This window comes from Plectrocnemia conspersa, unplaced genomic scaffold (assembly GCF_051122295.1).
Source record: "Plectrocnemia conspersa isolate PC_06_02 unplaced genomic scaffold, ASM5112229v1 ptg000013l, whole genome shotgun sequence".
NCBI classification, from domain to species: domain Eukaryota; kingdom Metazoa; phylum Arthropoda; class Insecta; order Trichoptera; family Polycentropodidae; genus Plectrocnemia; species Plectrocnemia conspersa.
The window spans coordinates 25,140,200-25,162,503 of NW_028277177.1; the positions used below are offsets into that span (position 1 = coordinate 25,140,200).

A 22,304-nucleotide genomic window follows, 5' to 3' on the forward strand; every position below is an offset into this window, starting at 1 on the left:
GAAACGGGCAGAAAACGAAAATTCAATATACATATCAAAACGACATAGCGAACTTTTATAGAAAATTCAGCGCATGCACGTTCGACGTAAACTATATTTTAATATTTTATATAAAACGTACATACGTATATTTTCATATACAGACTGTTTCCTAATGTTATATCCAAAGTTATAAGCAATATTTTTAAAAGTAAACTTAATATGAATCTGCGGAGCATTAGAAAAATATTAATTGCTCTAAGTGTAATTTGGGTCAAAATTATCTAATAATAGTATTTTGATTTTATTGGTTATAAAAGCTTTTCATTGATAAAAAATGTATGTTAAAAATACACTGTTATTTCCTTTTTATCCATTAAAGTAAACGACACAGTAATTGTCTTATAAATTATGTAATCAGACGGTTATTAAGTAACTATTAAACAATTAAATTAGTCAAATTATATAAATACAATATAAAAAAATTAGTAATTAATAAAGATGTAGCTGAATATTATTGAACAGTATATTATGACAGATGTATTATTCACACATAAACAGGACCACATTTTAACCGGATCACTCTAGAGAGAATAGAGGTATCGTTATATTAACGATGCCTATATTATCTCAACCAAAGCCACAACTCTCAAGAGACTCTCGGTTTTCTTAATTGACAATTTATAGTCAAATCCCTCCAATATTCTGAATTATGAACGAGATTACCTCAAGATCTGTCAGGCCTTTGTAGGCTAAGAGTACGGCGGCTCCAAAGGCCACGCAAGTCAGGAGATTCCTCGAATCGGAAACGGTGGTCACCAATGGCACGGATCCCATCTGCCAGTCGTGGCTTAGGGTCACCGGACACAGCATCAGCCACCAGTTGAAGGCGGCCAAGTAGCAGAAGGTTAACAATCTGAAAGAGAAAATATTCTTAAGCTCGGTTGGTTAGTTGAGAGGCATTTGTATTTAAGTTCAATTCATATCAAAAATTATTTATTATATACAATTTTACGATATTAGGAACTAAAACGTCGGCAGGTCAGTCGCTCCACTTGTCATACTAGCCTGAATATATAAATAGGCCATGTCGACACGTCAAAATCTTTATCATGACGAATATCATGATAACACTTAATAAATTAACGAAGCATATATGCGATAATTTTAATATGAAAAAGAGTACACGTCTTTTAATGTTAGATATAGAAAAAGCTTTCGACACAGTATGGCATGACGATTTGATTCATAAACTATACAAATACAAAACCCATGACTATCTGCTATGCTTAATACGCTCATTCTATTGTTATTTCACTAAATAATGCAAAATCGATACTGTGTAAAATTCCAGCTGGAATTCCTCAGAGAAGTTTGCTCGGCCCATTTCTTACAAACGATATTAAAGAAATAAAAATACGCAGACGATACAGATAGTTAACAAGTGCTAACGGACTGAAACCAATCGCGAATAAATTACAAAATCTTTTAAAATCCCAAATAAATATTTTGAGAGGTAAAAAATTAAATATAAAATTTGTGATTGTTCGCCTCTATATTTATAAATATTCTAAGTTTTTTTCGACTAAGTAAAACCTGGATAGACCGGCGCATTCGTTGTATCTGCATACATTACATTTCTTATGAATTTCTCACGCGTCCGGTCTCTTTCTTCGGAGGGTAAGTCTACAAAATCCTCTCGAATCCCCTTACAAGCAACGATACGTACCTGACATAAAGGCTCGGATGAAAAGCAGTCGGATTGTCTTGCTGGGAGAATTTAGGCAGCGATCCCTGGAGCAGGGCCAGCCTTATGGACAACAGCAGACCCAGAGACAGAATCACTTTGGCCGCCCGGCGAGAGAATTGCGCCGCTCCGTCGTTCCATCTCACCTCGACAACGGTCCTGGAATTTAATAAGAACAAGATGAATAAACAAAGAAAAATGGGACTGTTACAAAGGAGTCAGATTTCGTATTTTGCTTTTGACGTTATCAACTAGACTGTGTTTTGCGCTAGAGGTAAACATAAAAGGGAAGCAATAGAATTTTTTTTATTCGATGTATATATATTTGGTGCATTGCTGGAGTTTCATGGCGGTAAACTCCGTAACAAGGTTGGGGGAATTTAGAAATAAAAATAATTATTCATAATTATAATATTTAAAATAATAGTATTTACTAAAATGTACATACTTTATACTATTAACGGCGAATAAAATACAAATATATCCCAGTTAGCTATTTTAGATATACTCTTTGTTAAAATGGAACACCACCGTGAAAAACATTTTAGCAGCTTAACCCTTTGGGTGTTATAATGTTTTTAAAAACTCATATTTTTAACATATCCATAGGTTATTCATATACATTATTATAATTAAAATCATTTAACATTTTTTCCGAGCATCGATATAATATTTATAAAACTGAGGTGACCTTTAAAAACTAACAATAATTTATAATTTTGAAAAGTGAAAGTGAATTTTCATTATATTATTTTATTAAAATTTGGAATTAATTATTTAATAGTAAAAATTTGCTTTTTACTAGTATAAAGTCAATCAGTATAACAAGCGAAGGCGCTTCAGAAAAATCTATGCAAACAAATTGGCTAGTAATATATTATATTCATAGGATGTTCATCGGACGAAAGATACGCTTGTTTGTTCAATATATTTCCAATTATTTTCACGTTCAGACTTGGACGCGAAAAAAGAAAAACAGCCAATGTTTTCCCATCGCAAACAAAATTTAATCGAAATCGCGATTTTCCCAACTATGTACCTAGAACGGATTAACGCCAGCTGTGAAATAAATTGAAATCAAACAATAATAAGCTGAAATGCAATTGCAGTTAATTAAACGGTCGATTTAATAGAAATCGCATTTCGCATTTTGTGACCATTTTAATGATACGCAAATAAATTACATATACGATTTCCCACGCATATGTATTCGCTTTGATTTATTAATCTCTGCAATGATTCGTTGACGGAAGAGTTGATTTGTCATTTCTATTTTAACACACGTATTCAGTAACAAACTATTAATATCAGTTTTACATACATTTTTTTAATACACTAGTTTAATTGCGGTGTTTATATTGTAACATATATTATGTGTAATAAAAAAAGATTGTTACTATATCTTAAAACTTTTTTAGTTTGAAGAAATCATTCATCGTCTTAATATTTTAGATTTTTTTGTATACCCGTATTTAGCTGATTTTAATGCGAAAATAGGTAGCAAATCTCGTGTAAAATCTCATGAGGCAATTTGGTATTGCCGTCCAAAACGATAAATGACAAAAAATGGTGGAATTCTGCCTTGAAAATAATTTGTGCATAATAAATACATGGTTTAAATAACATATAAGACGTTCATATTACAGTCGAGACAATCCGATAGCTTATTCCCGGGAATTTTCAGATTTTTGTCAGTTGTCTCGAATTCCGGGAAATAAAAAATAACTACGTTTAATACTGAGCTTCAATAACACCCCAAATACAACTCGTAAAATTAAAGAATTATTTCAGAAAAGTCCTATGAAAAATGCAATTTTACAAAAATACGTGAAAAATAAATTAAATATCAAACTTAATTTATGTTTAGATGTTAAGACAAGGTAAAATTCATTAGTTTTGATAATCGACAAACATTTAAAATTACGGAGTTCCATTAAAAAATCTTTAATTAATCTTGGTACTGCTCAAATTAGGAATGATTTTTCCAATACATGTTCGTGTATTGGAAAATATTTCTGAATTACGCGCTCCCATAAAAATAGCAATTGCCACTTTATTGACTTTTGAAATTATTGTTAATTTCATGTTAAAAAAGTTGCTCAAAATTAATACAACTTTATTGCAAGATATATAATACGAAATATGCGCTTCATTGATTTAATTCATTTGCTACGAAGCCCCAATTATATTATCAATAAAAACTGCTGTCAAGTTCTCACAAAAGTATGTTAATTTTTTTACTGTACAAAATTTACATATAAAAGTAATCGAGAAAAATGAAAAGACTAATTGTATTGTCATAATGTCGATTGAAGAAAAATTAAATAATAAATTAATACACCACCAAAATATTTCAACGGTAAAAAATAATAGATACAATCATCAAAAAGAATTTTAGATCTTGGAATCAACTGAAAGTCGTACTGTGAATTTAAATCTGTTATATAAATCATTGCTATCAATAAAACCTACTTCAGCAGAGAGCGAACGAATATTTTTTACAGCAGGAATATTCAACACGAAGATAAGAAATATGCTATCCGATTCGTCGTTAAATGCAAATTTGAAATCTTATTTTGTCCTGAATATGTAAAAAAATAAATATATCATATTTGTATCAATAAAATAATATATACTTATGTATATCTTTACCAATGTTTTTACATATTTAATATGTATATTTCGCAAATAATTATTAAAATTTTTTTTTAACAAAAACTCAAAAACTTTGATAAAGCATTTTTTATTAAATAAAATAAATTTGTTCGAATATTTTTTAAAGGTTTACAACCACTGTCTTTATGCACAAGTAAAGACAGGATTATACATAATACGCATACTATTGGTTTTAATAGAGGTCTCAAAATGACAAAAAATTGTTTACAAATTTTTAACACTGAAACTCACCGTATTTTTGCTTAAATAATAAAACAAGACACTCAGCTGAGAAACCTTTCCGAATGTGTTCGTGACAGATGTTTCAAATTATTCATACTTTTCCGGAAGAACAAAAGTATTTGAATGACCAATTTTTTGCGATTTTTTATTCTAATCGGCTAGCGGATCTAAGTGATCTAAAAACCCGCTCCGGTAATAATACATTGCGCATGGAAATCGGCAGAATGAAAAACGATTTAAGGCAATTTTTTTTAGATAATCCAAAAACATTTTTATTGTTATTATTTTTGCAAAACAGCAACAGTTGTCATTTACAATTGCCTCATGGTTATTATTGACAACCAAAAGGGCTTTAAAATTGTTGTTAAAACAATCAGAAAATATCAATTCTGAGCTAAGCTTGACATTTTTTTAACAAAAAAAAGAACGAGGATCTTTCATTTTACTTTAGATGACATCTATTTTTTAAACGGTTATTATAAGAATTATATGTAATAATGTATCTGCAATACTTAGCTGTATAACATACATATTTTTATTTATCAAAATTTGAGAAATAAAGTCGAAAGTCATCAAGAAATCAGAATGCCCAGTCACAATTATATTTTGATCACAAATAAAATTGACATCTTACTTAGACCTATAAGGTTAATAGCTCAATATCTTACGAGTTACACTGCTTCCGGCAGGGCCGGCCCGAGGGGCAGGCAGTACAGGCGATCGCCTGGGGCGCTAGATCTTGTGGGGCGCCGTGATACCAAATAAAGGCGCAATATTCACTTAAAATTATCAAACAATGTTTTTAATCCTTTCAACGCCAAGCGCATGATATGATGCGCTCGTTAAAACCTTCGTTTTTTAAAGAAACGGAAAGGTAAAAGTTGGCAATATATGTTTTAAAAATCAGTTTGAGTTCCTAGTAAACGATTTCAGTGATTTTATTTATAGAATTTGCGATGAAACAGTGGTATATATAATTATAAATTCACGCCTTAATTTTAGTCGTTTGTATTTCGCGCGTGGTTTCGATCGTGCTTCTTTAGACCACTATTAGGGTTAGCACAAACGCATCGCGGAAACTCGTTTTTTTATACTTTAATTTATGAATCGAAATTAAATTATGTCATCAATATTTCAATGATAATTGTGATTTGTAAATACTTGTGAATATATTTATACGTTATTTCGACTGTTTTAATATTGTCAACTGTTTTTGTGATTGGTTTTTATTGTTTGTAATAATTAAATAATAATAATAATAATTACTATTAAATACTTATTAATAAATATAAATAAGATATAATTAATAAAATATCAATATTAACTCTTAGTAAATTATTAAATAATAATAATAATAACAAAAACGATTCCTTGTCGTAGAATCATTTTATTTTACTTGTTCTATTATTTTATAATTTATTTGTAATGTGTTTATTTATTTACATTAAATTAATACCATCGTGACCTAACAGGTTACCCCAATGCGTCACGATGGTCGAAAAGTTTATTATTTATTGTATATATATGTGTGTGTGCCTGGAGTGTAGATATGTTGCACTCTTGCCAGTCCCAAGCCCGGATAAAGGAGGAGGGTTTCTATCATGGAGCAAACCAACCAACGTGGATAAATCCAAATAGTTATAAAAAAATCACAAAGAAATAATAAATCCGCCCCGATTCATAATGACCTAGACGATCGAAATCTAGATAAACGATTGGACTTCAATTTTGGAAGCTGGAATGTGCAATATTACAACCAGGAAAAATGCAAACAATAGCGGAAGAAATACTAAAACTCAAGATATATCTAGAAGCCCTACAAGAAATTAGGTGGAAAGGCCAAAACCGATCACCGGTTGTAGTGCCGTGGAAGAAGAAGAAGAATATGTATATATTATAAATTATACATATAATTATATATAGTTAAATGTAACATCGTATCTTGCTATCAAGTTTTATTATTTATTATTTTTATATATAAAGAAATATGACAACCTTCAACAAATACCAATTGCAAACACCATTGATCAAAAACAAACGGTTTGTTTATTAGGGTTATTTTTGTGTACGATATATGTGATTTTGTATGCATCAAAGAAATCTTGTCGATTTGTAAATTTTTATAACAGGATGTAGGTCAGACGAAGAAAAAATGCGTTGCAGATTTATATATTAAAATTGTCTCAGTGTGAGCATGACCCTGCTTGTCGTTCGCTTGTATAGTGCCGCGCGCGTGCATGTGTGTGTAGGTGTGTGTACGCGAGCCATTACGCGGACCGACCAATTGATTTATTTTTGTTCACTTTATATTTCCAACAATACGACTAAAAATGTTTGTTTATTGGTATAATTAGAATGTTTAAATCATGTTAATCATACATATATAATTTTAAAATACAAAAATTAAGTATTTTGGCTGTAATGATGTGTTAAACAGAGTAAGTAGCCAAAAAATTATATCGCTAAAAACGCATGGCGTACAGCGAGTAATTAAGAATTTACCGGTCGGCGGTCTAAGGGTTAAATAATATAATCTGATATTTTTTTGTATACACTACTGTGCACTCTTTAGATTATTTCACGCGTAAAAAATCGCGACGAAAATAAAATTACAAATTCTTAAATACCCACAATCGCAAAAAAGAGTATTGTGTCAAATATATGTAATATTAAATTACTTTAATTTGAATTAAATTTTTGCGCTCATGTAACGAGTTATTAAAGTATTATTAGGGTGGGGGGGGGGGGGAGGCGCAAATTTAGTTTTTGCCTAGGGCGCTAAATAACCTAGGGCCGGCCCTGGCTTCCGGCCATTATCGTTGATCTATCGGTGCTGGTCTAATTCTTCGCCACAGCTCTTAATTGTTTCGAGATGCCAGTTCATATTGAATGCGCATATTCTATGACGTCAGTGGGGGTTGATCTCTTGTGGGGTCGGGTGAAATAGTGGAAGGGTGCGTTTACAGGCCTTATAAACCGATACCTGCCTTGGGGGTTTGTTCTGATTAATTACCAAATGAACTATTCACAGGTTAATTCCCCAAACTAACTTTCGACGGGAAGAAACGGGATTCGGGGGAATGTATCGCGTGCGTGTTTGTAATTGTTTGCGCATACATGAGTGGCTATGAATTTGATTAAGTCTTGAGCCAGACAAAGCGCTTGCGATAAATCATCGGTCCGAAGCAACATATCATATGGATCGAAGCATCAGCAAGCAAATTAATGAAAATTGTAGGATGCTATATAGTATGATCTATATAACCTAAAATTAATAAATTTTGAAGCCATAAATTTTGAGTAATATATTACAAATTAGCATTTAAAGTTGACTTTCTAATTCAATGTTTGAAATATACATATATGTAACATTAAGACACTTTAACTGTCATACTGAATTGTAGTTGGTTACTAGGATGATGAAAAGGTTGCCGCTCTTATTAAATATTTAAAATAGGATTGAAACATATAATATAAATAACAGTATTTACGTGTTTATATATAAATTTTAACATAAAAATGTTAATTAGGAGCACGTGTTCAGTTATTTTGATATTTTATTAACTGTAATCAGATTTGTTGTTGTAACTGAATTTTTATATAATTATAGTTATTAAGTATAATTATGATTTTTAACGTTAGCAGCGAAAGTGAGCTAATGTCATTTTCGCGCGCGTCTTGTGTCGCTCTGTGTAGCTCATTATTCTTTGTAACGCCTGCACTACTCTCTGGAAGTTGGCCAAGGTTGGTCAAGGGTGGAGAATATAGTGGGTTACTTCGGTCTTTAAAATCTCTCGGAAGTTGTCCGAAGTTACCGAGAACGGGAGGTAAAGTGGAGGTAATTCATTCAACTTGGCCAGCTTCGAGCGCTTCCGAACATTGTCGGCAAACGGACCGAAGGCAAAGGAACCGAAGTCGGAGCTGCTCTTTCGAGCGCAAGCGGTGAGATACTTCCCCTTTCGCTCTCTCGCGTGTTAAGTGACGAGAGTGAGAATGATAATGATATGGTTTTCGCAAACTGAGATAGAACGAGTAACTCAATTCAATTTCAGTATGCGCGTAGGCGTCTTATAGTCAACACGCATGTCGAGCGCTGCATCGTGGTCACGTGGTCAAGTTATAATACCACATGTTTATCGGGGACTTCAACAGACTCTTACTGACATCTTTGAATATTTTAGGGCACCAAAAGGGATTAATTATATTTTTGATAGTACATTCTTCTAACAGATATCGTTATTATATATTTTTTATATAAAATTAAATAATTAAGAAAGAATTAGTGGTACTTGATTTTGTTTAAAAAATCGTTTCGAATATTCTTATGTATTTTCCTAGATCGGTTTATATAAATGTCACACCATAACGAATTCTTATTTAGAATCGATGTCGACAAATTCTAGGATAGTCACAGATGTGGTGTTCGTATTCTGAAGTATCATTTTTATGCCTTATGGAATTTTGCAAAAGCCGACAAAAATTTTGCGTAAATTGAATATTTACGACCGAAAAGTTTTCACTGATATTGTATTGGTGAGTGCTCTCACAAACTTAATAAAATGAGAATTTGAAAATAGCGATTATTTGGCACATTTTTCGATCGCGTGCAAATAAGCCAGCTGTACGTAACAGAAGCCGCCGTCCGGATGTCATTCACGGCCGCCATTCACAACTTCCAGAGAGTGTAGTTCAGGCATAACGAATGCCATATCAATGAGCTTTTATCGACCATTATATAAGCGGTTGATTTTGAAAATGGTGCAAGTCCATTTTGTTAAAAAAAGAGTTAGGGCTTATTTTTAAAATATTTTTTTAATAGTAATTTATTTTGGTCAATGATATTAATTACTTGTTGATTTTGAAAGTAAGGCAAGTCTACTCAAAATAAAATAATTTCAATAAAAATTGAAAAACGTAATATGTTAGTAAGTTTCCATAGTTTTACAGACTAGTAGTTTCACACAGAAGTGTGCTAAGAGAATATAATTGTTGCATATGCAATTTTAATAAAAAAAACCCTTAAACAATAAGTCTATTATTGCTTATTAATATATCCAAAAATAACACAATATGGACTTGCCCCCCTTTCAAAATCAACATATGTTACAACAAATAATGTAAGTGACAATATAAGTAAGCAATTTAAAATACATTGCTGTAAAAATCTGCTGTATTTTGCACACAGTTATAAGGTTTAATGTGCATTTAATATAAAATACATGGTCTAAAATTAGCAATCTACTCTATATTGCTATACATCAGCCCTCGCGGGGATTCTGGTCGACGCACGACCGGAAAAGGTTAACAATATGGGCAATGTATCAGAATATTTCAGTTTTAACATCGTCTAATCCAAACAGCCCCCTTTTAGTCTGTATATTTGATGAGCACATGGAAAATTCATCTCTAGCATTCACCATATAGCCCAAATACGTTTTGTGAACCCTTGCGCCCACCACACTCTAGCAACCAATCAATTTTCCAGGATTTAATGTAATTACATCAATATATAATCAAACCCATCTAGCGCAAGGATCCCTCGGCAGAATCTCTATCCAATAACTCACTCCTTACAATTTCCACGCAATCGAAAAACCCTTTTTCATTAATTTTATAAATTAAATTTACTCTTAAAGAGAGTATCATATAAGCTTAGTAAAAATATCTATACTAACCTTTTGACACACGGCCAGCATCTGTAGAAGTCGAAGGCTAGATTGAGCACGAATACGGTGATTCCAGTCTCCTTTGCTAGCATACTTAAACCGCCCAATAGTACACTAAGACCCACATAGTGTGTTCCACTTTCAGGTCTGAAACAATTAAGAAGTATAACATAAATATAAATCATAAAACGGCATTCGGTTCTTTGAACTGATAATTTAAATTGAGGGGTGATAAATATTTTAGAACTGTTGGTATACAATAATATGTTAGGCATCGTAGTGCATCTAAATTGCATTCCAGCATTTCAGTTCAGACGAGCAATGTCCGATTGAATGAAATCAAAAAAGATGCACATACCGGAAAGGCTGGATTGTAACCGAAACGAACTCTGTAAAACTAACATTTTCCAATCAGCGTCGGACACAATGGACGTTGCTGCACTAACGTTTTTCCAACTCCCTCGCACCCATAACTTCCGGTTAGGCGATCAAAGAAGGACGAGCTTTAGTTTTATGACTTTTGTTCTACAGCCTTCAAAAATTGATGTTCAAACATTTTATTTACTTTTATCAGTAATGTATAAGGCAAAAAATAGAAAGCGAAACTAACACACAAGAGATTAAATAATACAAATAATAATTCGGATCAACAATTACAGGTTTGGCACCATCTATGATATTAATTTGAACTAACTTACAGCATATATTTCAATGAAAAATATATTTTATAGTTTTATTTTTGTTTTAAGATTTTTTATTATAAATTTAGTTGGTGTGATTAGTGACTAAAATGATCTAAATATTAAAAACAATATTTCATTCAGAAGCTCCTTTTTTCCTGTACTCGGTCTTCAGTATTCACCATAAAGAGAAACTAAGCTCACGAAAGTTAAATATGGGTTTGAAAAATTAAAGACGGGATGTTCTTTATTTTAAAATTAAAAACATATTACGCTAATTTGCTACTTTTTTTTTCAATGTTGATAATTAAGAAAACTAAGCGTTTAGATCTTAAATAGGGCTTTGAGAAGTTGAAAATGGGACCTTGTAACCAGTCTCATATTTAAAAATTCTGAAGATTTTTGATCTAATTTTCAAGACATTACAATTTTATGATTTTTTGAAATGATCAAAAGTTACCTCTATTTTTAAAAAAGTAACAAATTGTGTGTCAAAAATTATAGATGAGCATTAGTTTTTAATGTAAATGAATGCTAATACATTTGCTAATTGCTAATTCTACGCTACAATGGTATATATACATTAACAAAATATATAGTAAATAAAATTGTAATTAACTACTTTGGTTACAAAGTTAAATTAAACCGGTTGTAATTAGTGGTTAGCTTAATTACAGCATTTTCAATTAAGCACTATTTATTTATATTGTAGTGAATAAATTATTTTAATTTAGAACTTTTTATATATGCATTTGGATATTTTGTAAATATAATGTATGCAGTGTCAGCTTAACGCAAAAAGCAACAACTTAATATTAATGCGTAATAAAAGTAATATATTTTTATATATGTAATTATTTATTAAAAAATAATATTTTACCGCACGTTTTATTTTTTTAATTTTCATTCTAATTCAATTGCACAAATATTTTTATTGCCTTATTATATAAGAGCTTAAGCTATTTAAAGATAAGTACATTTTGATCTTAAATAAATACAAACAATATATACTACTAGTAATAAATTAGTTGTTTTGATTTTCCATTGCATTCAACAACATATTGTATAATAAGCACTATACAACTTTAAAACAAAACACACGATAAATAACGATAATAATAGTAATAGGAAGCGTTGTATTTTGCAGCTTTAATACAAAACACGCGCCATCGTCATATTGTCATAAAAGCAAATTGATCATAATATTTGATAGTCGGTTCTCGCTTAACCGTCCGGTTAAAACAACTAGTTATTGCGCCGTTACGTGGTTACACAATAGACTTAGTCGCTCGCTTCTCTTCCGCAGTTATGAACACTATTTATATATTACATTATTGTAAAAAATATACTTCCACGTGTATCTGTCGCAGGGGTAAACTTTCGTGCCGTATTAAATTTTTATACTCGCAATAATTTTCCAGGGAAATATTTTACGACGCACAAACGCGGCAAAATCACGCGAAACGTCACAATAAAAATAATGCACCTAAACGGCGTGGATCGTAAAACGTATCAAATCAAACGGTTCTCTTTTTATACATTATGTATAATACGTTTTTTATTTTATTTTATAACGACTACTGTCATCAAGCTGCGCGGTAGTGAAAGCGTTTTTTATGAATATCGTAAAAAAACGAACCTGCGATTCACGTTTAAAGGCTTAACGTTTAGACAAGAGGGTGAGAAGTTGAGGGGGTAATAACGCATAGCTGCTTTTAGTTTCAATAGTAATATATGAGTGAAAGTAGTAGGTACTATATGCAAACATAATTTGGAATATTATGTTTAAATATTCTATGAACGACGACGATGAATAATTTACATAGATAAACCGAGTATTTAGTCAGAGAATCAAAAAAACTGATTTGAGAAGGGGAAAAGGGCTGCTTCTCTAAATCAATTTTTTGATCCGATTCTCAAATCATCATTTCTTGATTTTTGATAATGCTCAAAAGTCACTCTTATTTAAAAAATGGTGATAAATTGTGAATAAAGAACTAGAGACCAGTTGCAGTTAGAGATTGCAATAATACCGAATTCTCAAAACTGGTATTATCGAGAGAAAAACAGGCAATACCGGTATTACCGTTATTGACATAATTTTTTTATTTTTTATTATTTACACTCGCTTGATTCACCGTGTTTATTGTTAAGCAAAACCAAAGCATACGAACACCAGCAACTATTGATTCGATTTATTTAATATTTTAATTGCAAATTACTTTAATTAAAATACAAAAATATTTTGGAAAACTCGTGCGCCCTTTTTTCTTTCTAAACGATAGATATTTTCCAAAATTCGTGCGCCAAACTTTCTTCTTTTAGAATAATAAATCTAGGACAACATCGTCTTTGACAAAATATCGTCTTTGATCAAATGCTTATGGATGTCTAAATTATTATACCAGGGTCTAGAACACCACTCGCCAATTCCATTAAAATATATTAATCATTATTTTTTGTCAGTTACGATAATCCAAAAGAACCTTATGAAAATGTGTATTAAATCTGTTTATTCAAAATGGGATATATTTTTATTGAAAATATTAATTTGACTGATATATGATTTAATTATTTCACATTTAATATCAATTTTAGAATATCGCAAAAATATTTATTTGCAAAAGATTTATTTCTCTTATACTTATTTAATTTTACCCATGTTAAAATTAACATTAATTAAACGTAAGCTGTAAATTTTTATGTAAATATTATAAAACAAAAAATACGTAAATATTACATAACTTTTTTAGCCCTGAAAATTTGGCCTAACATATGCGATTTTGAAAAAAATCATAGATATGCATTTTAAAATAAATTATGTTATACATATGTGTTTTAAAAATTTGAAACTTTTTTTCGTGTACTCTCAATAATGTGTAGTACTAAAAAGTAATAATATTTAGTTGTTATAGCAATAAAAAAATATATATTTTTCATATTTGATTACTTAAAAAAATAAAATATAAATCAAGTTTGATTTAAAAAACACCCGTAAACACATTTTAATTATATCGTTTAGTACAACTTATCTAAAAAAAGAACATTGCATTATTTATCAATAAAAAACATACATTTCGCGCAATTTTTTCGAATACGTTTCTTATAAAAATATAATTATTGAAACTTACTTATTGCTAATATTAATCAGCAATGTTCAGTGAAGAATAATGTGTGGACTATTTAGGTAAAAATATGTTTAAACGAAAGTAAAAATGTGCAAATAGTAAAAAGAATTTTGTGTTTGCAATAGATGCTTTTGATTTCACTTCGCCAGCCATCCCTATCATAAAAAAGTGCACGGTTATTTCTCTGTTACATAACAGAATTACTGCAATCTGATAGGTACCGTTAAATTTGCCTGAGATAAAGCAAATGTATCCCTTTAATATTGACACATTTACAAAAATGTGTCAATATTAAAAATTTTGGTGGGAATTTTTGCATAGGTAGGGTAGGCAGATATTTTGGCCTTATTCTTAGGATACCCGCGACTTCATCGTGACTGTCAGGTCACCATGATCTTTATTTAATTTATATAAATAAATAGATATTAAGTTAGTTAATAATAAATTTTGTATAAAGTCTGGTGTTTTATTCTTCTAAATAATACAATATAATTGTTATGAGTTGGAAGAAAAGAAAGTAAAACGCGTGATAACATTTGGTTAGTAAAGGTATTGCACATTGAAATTTTTATATACAGTTATTAATATTTTTGAGCTTTTCCGATTGGTCACACAGTAGTAGTTCATTCATTGATCGCTAAGAAAAGGTGTGTAGGACGCGAGGGATTCTAAAACAAATACTGTTGCGATTTAAAATATAATAATATAACTAATATTATTGCATTAAATTATAAAAATTGCTGCTGAGTGACACACTGAAAAATCATTTTTTTTCACAATTTTATTCTTTTCTGATTTAGAAAAAAATAAAAGGAAAGGATTGGGTGTACAAATTTAAGTAATTATCTTCTGTACTCAAGATAAAATGCTCAAAGGTATAAATTTTTAACTGTGGAAAAACTTTACGTCTGCAATTATTATTTGAAAAAGAACGTTAAAGCTCACATACACGAGTCGGAATTTAATGCACAATAAAATCGTTAGTCATGATCGCAGCTTTGGATCAGCCACCTGTTTTAATCTAGATTTTACTGCGTTTCACTGAATGTGCCTTAAATATGTTGAATAGTAATAAAAGCAATATTAATTGTATTGCTCGCCTGCCACGTGTGTATGTTCTTTTATGGATCGGTGACCCTTTTAAATTGTTCCACCGGTGCTTTTAAGACCAAATGCGCCACAGTTTCCAAGTATATCGTCCTTTGATGCCTTACGATATCAATCATAGAACTTTAGGCGCATGTGTTTTGGTGCGTGTATAATTAAAAAGCTCACGAGAAAACTTTCTTAGAATGCGTTTTCGCATAAAAAAATCACGCATTTTTCGATTAAAAAAATAATGATTAAATATGAAGTACAGTGGATCTGATCTATTAGAATTGTATGCCATAAACTGACTAGTGGAACTATTTTTAATGATGTTGAAGTAAAGTCATTCTGCAAGTCAGTTGATTTTTTAATAATTGATACCGTTTTATAATAAATATTTATGTCTACTATTTGATATTGTTCATCATATTTTTCGATAATTCATTTTACCTTACTCACTTTACTATTGTTCTACAACTCTTTTTTTAACCGATTACTTAAGTGGCTATTTAGACCGTTTCTCTTTAAGGATAAACACATATTGAAGATGCGTTCAAAAAGGGATGCAATTGGCTCGCAAACATCCTCATCTGCAGTTCGCTATAGCTGCTTCGAACCAGCATTAAACAATACCACGGAGTCACAGCAACAGAGACTATTTATGAGGCTGTATCGACATGAGAAACATCAGCGGACATTAGCGCTAGGAAAGACTTTGACTTATTTTAGCCATATTTGTGATACAACTTCCAAGACTTGCTATTTTAACTTCACCGCCTGATGGTGGCATTTAATTTTTTTTCTATATAAGTACATATGTGGTAATTAAAACAAATTTTTCGGCTATTTGGCTGCAAAGTCAGACCTTTTCGGTCTCAAAACCCAAAAATTCTTACACTATAATAACTGTGATTTATTTATAAAGTAAATAAAAACTTATGGTGTAAAATTTTTATTAGAACAAAACACGTTTGAATTTATATGGCTCGTTAAAAGCACTCCAAAAATATTAAAATTTTAGGATCAGAAAATTGGTTGATCTGTGTATTGTTAATTTCTCGCTGTTATTCGGAATGATACGCTGACGCCAACAAGTGCGTTCTGCCACCGATGTCAACGCAACTTTTTAACTAAGCAAAACAGCACAACATCTCTCCTTGTTCTTAAAGCAGATACAAATTAGACTTCATTGATTTGGCAGCAATTTTGAGATTTAATTGAAGGAAACCATCGCGAGAAAGGACAACTAACAATAGGTTTAAGCTTATATGTTGGTTTTCATTAATAATAAGCAATTTTTAAATACTAATATAAATATAAATTTTACAACCGCTAGTTTATAATTGAAATACACTAAAAATAGCTATCGTAAAAAAATCATGGCGTTTATTTGGTAAAGACAAAGATAATTTGTTTGAGTCTGCTTCCATGGTTCTGCAGACGTCTCCAAGTTGGAGACTCTTGAAGTTCGGATACCTTGAACTCCAATATGGATGTTCAAATGTAGATGCCAGTAGTGTCTCTGACGAAGTGTTGGAGAGATGGGAAGTCCTTAGATGAAATATCTGAATGAAAGTGATTTCTAGTTGTCAGGATTCCAGTATTTATATTTATGACCACTCCATAGAAAATTTTGTCGTCCGTCCTTTTTTGATGGAACAGTCAATTATAGAAGAATAACGAGTTTTTTAAAAATAAATTGCCGTTGGCCTTTGAGATAGATTAAAAACGGTTGCGCGTTATTTATTAGGTAATAAATATTTAATCCTTTATGATTAATGGCGGATACCTTAAGCTGTTAAGTGGTCTCCCACGGCGTTTCATTCTAAATAAAGAAAACCATTTTTTCTTTACAGTTAAAATGCTTTTATCGCAAATCAAACTTAGCATTTTTCCTTCCTTCCAATTATAAAAAAAAGATAGTTTCAGTTAATAGACTTTTCGCAAAATCAAAAAATCAGAGTGGCAATGTACATATATTATATTTATGTTTATTTGTCGCAAGCGTAACATTACATATTCGACATATTTAAACTATGCGCCGCGAACGGATGACGTGAGCCCACTTTTAATGCGGCATTAAAAGCGCCATAAATTTTCACGCGAAATATTATTAATGTCGTATCGGCAAATATTTGTAGTGCTGGCGTGTCGGTCGCAATGGGCACTTTTGCGAAAATAATTCTAGTCGTAGAGTCCCTCTTTTTTCCGATGCAAATGGTGTCGCTATTAATCAAATCGCTGTTGTGGTACCAGATCCGAACTGGAGATTAACCGACACGCACGCTGTCATCACGCCACATGTGGTGGATGACTATGTCGCATATGCATGTATTATACACACACACATACATATTTACATGTCGATTTTATAACAAGCTATTAAGCTAGTTTTTAACCGAAAAATTATATAGCTGGAACAAAAACATACGCTTGGTTTAATTTTGATAATATACAACTAGTGTCCATTTACTATTTAGAACTTTCTGAAAAAAGTGTATAGTAAATTTATATAATACAAGCTTATTATATCTGGGTGTGAATAAAAAACAAAATGAAAATTGATTTTTCATCCTCCGTTCTTAGATTATTATGTAAAGGCAACATTAAAACAGTTATTAACATATTTTTATTATATAATTTATAATTATTAAGCATAGAATCATAATAAACTTGAGTTTCAAGATACTACGATAACACCATACGAACATTAGACTTCCGTTAGCACACATAAAAGCAGTTTGCATACGTTTCATGTATCCTTGAGAGCTTCTTGCAAGGAAAATCCAGTCTTAACGTGAAGATAGACTGCTCTACAAAGAGAAATATTTCGGCAACTTGTCACGGAAGCACCCAAAGCAACCCCTTCAAATGTACAAATGCAAGTTTCGAGTCGAGAAATGCAAGATTCGAGATATCAAACCGTTCGCTCTTTGGCAAGACTCGTTGTCGAAAAGCGTTTTTCCATATCGCAATAATTCGGGTCAGCGCCACAAAAGGCGCCCCGGAAGAAGGCTGAACAAAGACCTCTACTCTTTGTTGGGCCCCAAAACCGGAGAAGCCGTTTTCTCGGTTCTTTCACACAAAAGAGTGTTTATAAATCGATGCGCCGGCGTGCGAATGTTTTGCGCAAAGTGAAAAATATATAGTAATAACACGCGAATAATGGAAGTTCAAAAGAAGGTTATCAAAATAGTATAAAGATATATGAAAATTTTCTGATAGCTAGTGATTAAATGTTATATTAAGAGTAGTATTCGAAAAGTAAGGAAACAATACTAATAAAATAATAAAAATAAATGTTTCATATAATTTTTTAATTTAGTAAATGTTCAATTAATTATTTTTTTAAGTAAAGAAAAAATTAAAAACATTCTATTGAAAATATCGTATAGATTATATTTTGAATTTAATACTTCTTAAGTAATACATGATCAAGTTTTCGTTGTTTTTTGAAATATATAAATGGAGAAGTTTCCTTGTAAAGTTTGTACTAAAGTTTTCTTAAAAAATCACTGCCAGTGGCGTGGAGCGGTGCCGACACATTCCTCACGGTCGTTCTCCAAAGTTTCAAAGTTTTCCCAAAGCACATAAACGTATTTTGGCTACATCCAGACAAGAAGTGGGTAGTTGCCTTCGACAAAGTTCATTAACGCGTTGTCAGATTTTGGCGTGGAACAATCGAAACGCTATCGTTCTTCCGATCTTCTCCACTCAGACGGATGCTACCTACTTATAAGTCTTATAACTATCACTAAATACAAAGGATAGTCAAGTTTTCACGTTTCGCTTCGGTGCTCGCGTACAACGTTAATTAAAAGTAGGTGTGTAAAGCGATGGATGGAAATTGACGTGATAGTGATTTTAAAAATTAAAAAATAAACAAACAATCGCCTCTCTGAAGAACTTTTAAAAGTTTCGAGAAATTTCTAAGCTTAAATACAGCTTTGTTTTATAATTTAATTTAATAATATGAATTTAAAATATGTTTTGAAACACTTGCGGTAAAAGTTAGTGCGGTACAGGAACAATTTCCGCAACTTATATATTTATATATAATATATATATAAATAGAGAAAAGAAAGCCATTGGATTTGTTTTTCCGAAATTGTCACAGTTCAAAAACTGCCATCAACTTTTCAGTTTATGACGTAAGTTGCATTTTAAAACTTTTCAACTAAAATCTCAGCGATTTCGTGACTCGGAACCCATCCATATTTTTAAAGTTATAATGTTAGGTTCGCATGATTTTCCTTATAAAGTATTATATTGTATTGTAATATTGCAAAAGCTTAATTGTAGATCTGTGTTTAAAAATGTTTAATACTAAATATTCATAATTAACATACTGCAGTTTTGGGATACTAGATTAGTAAAATATATTCTAAAATGCTTCATAGTATTAAATCATAAAAAAATACAAATGACAACCACTCACTAAAACACTAATATGTTTCGTAAGATATTATATGGATTTTTACTTACTATCAAAGATGCAATAAAACAATAATTAAAATAAGATATTTCATTGTAAAATAATATATAATATGCATATATTATTTGACGATTTTTGCGTAGCAAATTTTTGTAAATTAGCGTTCTTATAATAAGTATTAACCAGCACAGTAAGGATGTATATAATAATAAAAAAGTAGATGCTCATAGTTATCTAAGATATTTTAAAAGGAATAATACTCATATGAAAACACACGAAGTATACATATATTGAAAGACATAAAAAAAGTTTCGAACCAAAAACCGTCAAAAATTCATGTATGATGATATAAACCACATTGTTAAAAAATAAAAATTGTTTTTAATATGTATAAAAATATAATGAGATCAATTTTTTGCGTCAGAAGGCTGATGCCTTGTAATTTTGTAAAAGCTTTTTAAAATCTATTATAAATATATTGAAGTGAATTTTGCTAAAATACATAAAAATAACTCAAAAACACTATAACAAAAATAATATAGCATTTTAATGTCTGCAGAAACACATTGACAGTTGATTAAATTTATATAAAAAAGGATATAAATGTAGTATTTCACTATTGAAATCTATTTTTTACGCGATGTTTTTTTTATTTTATTTTAGCAAATCAATGTATTGTATGTTTCAAAGCTGCTCATGAAAAAAATTGTGCTGCGAGTTGAACACTATTTACATTAAACTAAAAAATCTGTCACAAAAAGTTGTAGGTGCAAATTATATGACGTCAGAGTCACCGTATAAGAGCTATTTTTTGCTTTGGTCAACTCTTTTTTCTTGGGAGTTTAACTTAAGCAAGTGCTTATTAATATTTTTTAAGCACGGTACATTTTTAAAATCAGTAATGAGCAACCTTCGACCTCTGGTCTCTCATCATTAATCTAGGGTGCAGATATGCAACGCATTTAACACCGATAAAATAATTTGGTCAGGGTAAAAGCACTTTTTGCAAGTGCTTTTATACTGTTTAATGGATATGTGCACTAGGCGTTTGTATAGTGCCGATAATAAAACACTTTCTTTTTTGAAAGTTTAATTATTTTTATTGGCTTTTAGCAAGTCTTTGTAGAACATTTAGTGAATGTCGTCTTTAAATTTTGTTTAAATAAACCGATACTTTGATAAATTATTTCGAACGTGTGAAAGTACGAAATACTATTATACTAATTTATATACGTCGCTATGATAACCTAACAAAAAATATAGCTTTTAGCAAATCTTTACGAAATACTTTATCTAAATTAATAAAAAAGCTATTTTTTTACTATTTATTTTATTTCGTACGTATAAGAAAAAATACTATTATACTCTATATACGTTTTTATGATAACGAAATGTCAAAATGTTGCATTTTAGCAAATCTTTACGACAAGTTAAAACGTTATATCAAAATTTAATCTAAAAAACAAACAAGGTCATTTTTATTCGCGCGGTCTCAAAGTTTTGTCTGAATCAACAGATAAGTTGCGTAAAAGTACAAAATACTATTATACTTTGTAAATGTTGTTATGATAACAAAATAAATAATAATGGCTTTTAGCAAGTCTTTATAACATTTTTTTAAAATTTTGTCTTAACAAACAGATTAGATCATTTTTATAAGAAAATGTTTTCTTAACTCTTTAATTTTATTTCGTACGTTTCGTAAGAGTATTATTATTTATTTTATTTTATTAATTTATTTAGCTTAATAGCTAATCTTTACATCTAACAAATTTAGTAAACATATATAAAAATATATAAAAAATACATAACAGAAAGAAAAAATATACAATAATAAAGACTTAATATTATAATATTTTATTTCTATATGTACGAAGGTGTTTTTTTATTCCATTTATAAAACCCGTTATATTTTTGCTGTTTCGGATTTCTCTTGGAAGACTATTATATAAATTAAAACCTCCGTACATAATTCCCCTAGCCGTACTCGTTTTCTTATACTTAATTATCTTTAAATTTTCTCTATTTCTAGTATTATATTTATGTACATCTTTATTTCTTATTAAATACTTATTAAAATAGTGTGGTAACATATTATTTTCTAACTTATATATAAATACTAAAACATTCATACTCAATATTTCTTGAACATTCAACCATTCTAATCTATCAATCATACTTTTACAATTAGTTAATCTATTTTTATTTAAGATTACTCTCATTGCCCTATTTTGTAATTTTTGCAACATTTGTTTATCTAATTTATTCAACATATTTAATAGTGTTGCACAATAATTAAAATGGGGCAATATTATACTATTGTAAATTAATTTTTTTGTATTTATACTTAATATATTTCTTAATCTAGATAATAAACCTATTTTTCTACTAATTTTTTTTAATATGTAATTACAATGTTCTTTAAAGTTTAATTTTGTATCAACAATTACTCCTAAATATTTTATATTATCCACTATTTCTATATTAGAGTTATTTATTACTATTTTGGTACTATCATCTAACACATTTTTATAATTAATAAACATACATTTAGTTTTATTCTCATTTAATTTAAGTACATTATTCTTTAACCATATCTCTAACACACCTAATTCATCATTCAAATTACTCACAACTTCTTCAATGTTATCACCCATGCAATAGATCAATGTGTCATCCGCA

General features: G+C 30.2%; 1 protein-coding gene across 2 annotated transcripts in view; it reads right to left on the minus strand.

Annotated features, from left to right (window-relative positions):
• Positions 1 to 22,304, minus strand: part of LOC148227685 (protein O-mannosyl-transferase TMTC1-like) — a 666,186-nt gene that overhangs the window by 9,371 nt on the left and 634,511 nt on the right. For both annotated transcript variants that reach the window (XM_088202617.1, XM_088202616.1), the window contains exons 5-7: positions 10,300 to 10,437; positions 1,709 to 1,885; positions 706 to 895 (exon numbers count right to left, since the gene is read on the minus strand). In XM_088202617.1, coding sequence (XP_088058743.1) covers positions 706 to 895; positions 1,709 to 1,885; positions 10,300 to 10,437 — 505 coding nt within the window. The remainder of the gene's footprint in view (positions 1 to 705; positions 896 to 1,708; positions 1,886 to 10,299; positions 10,438 to 22,304) is intronic.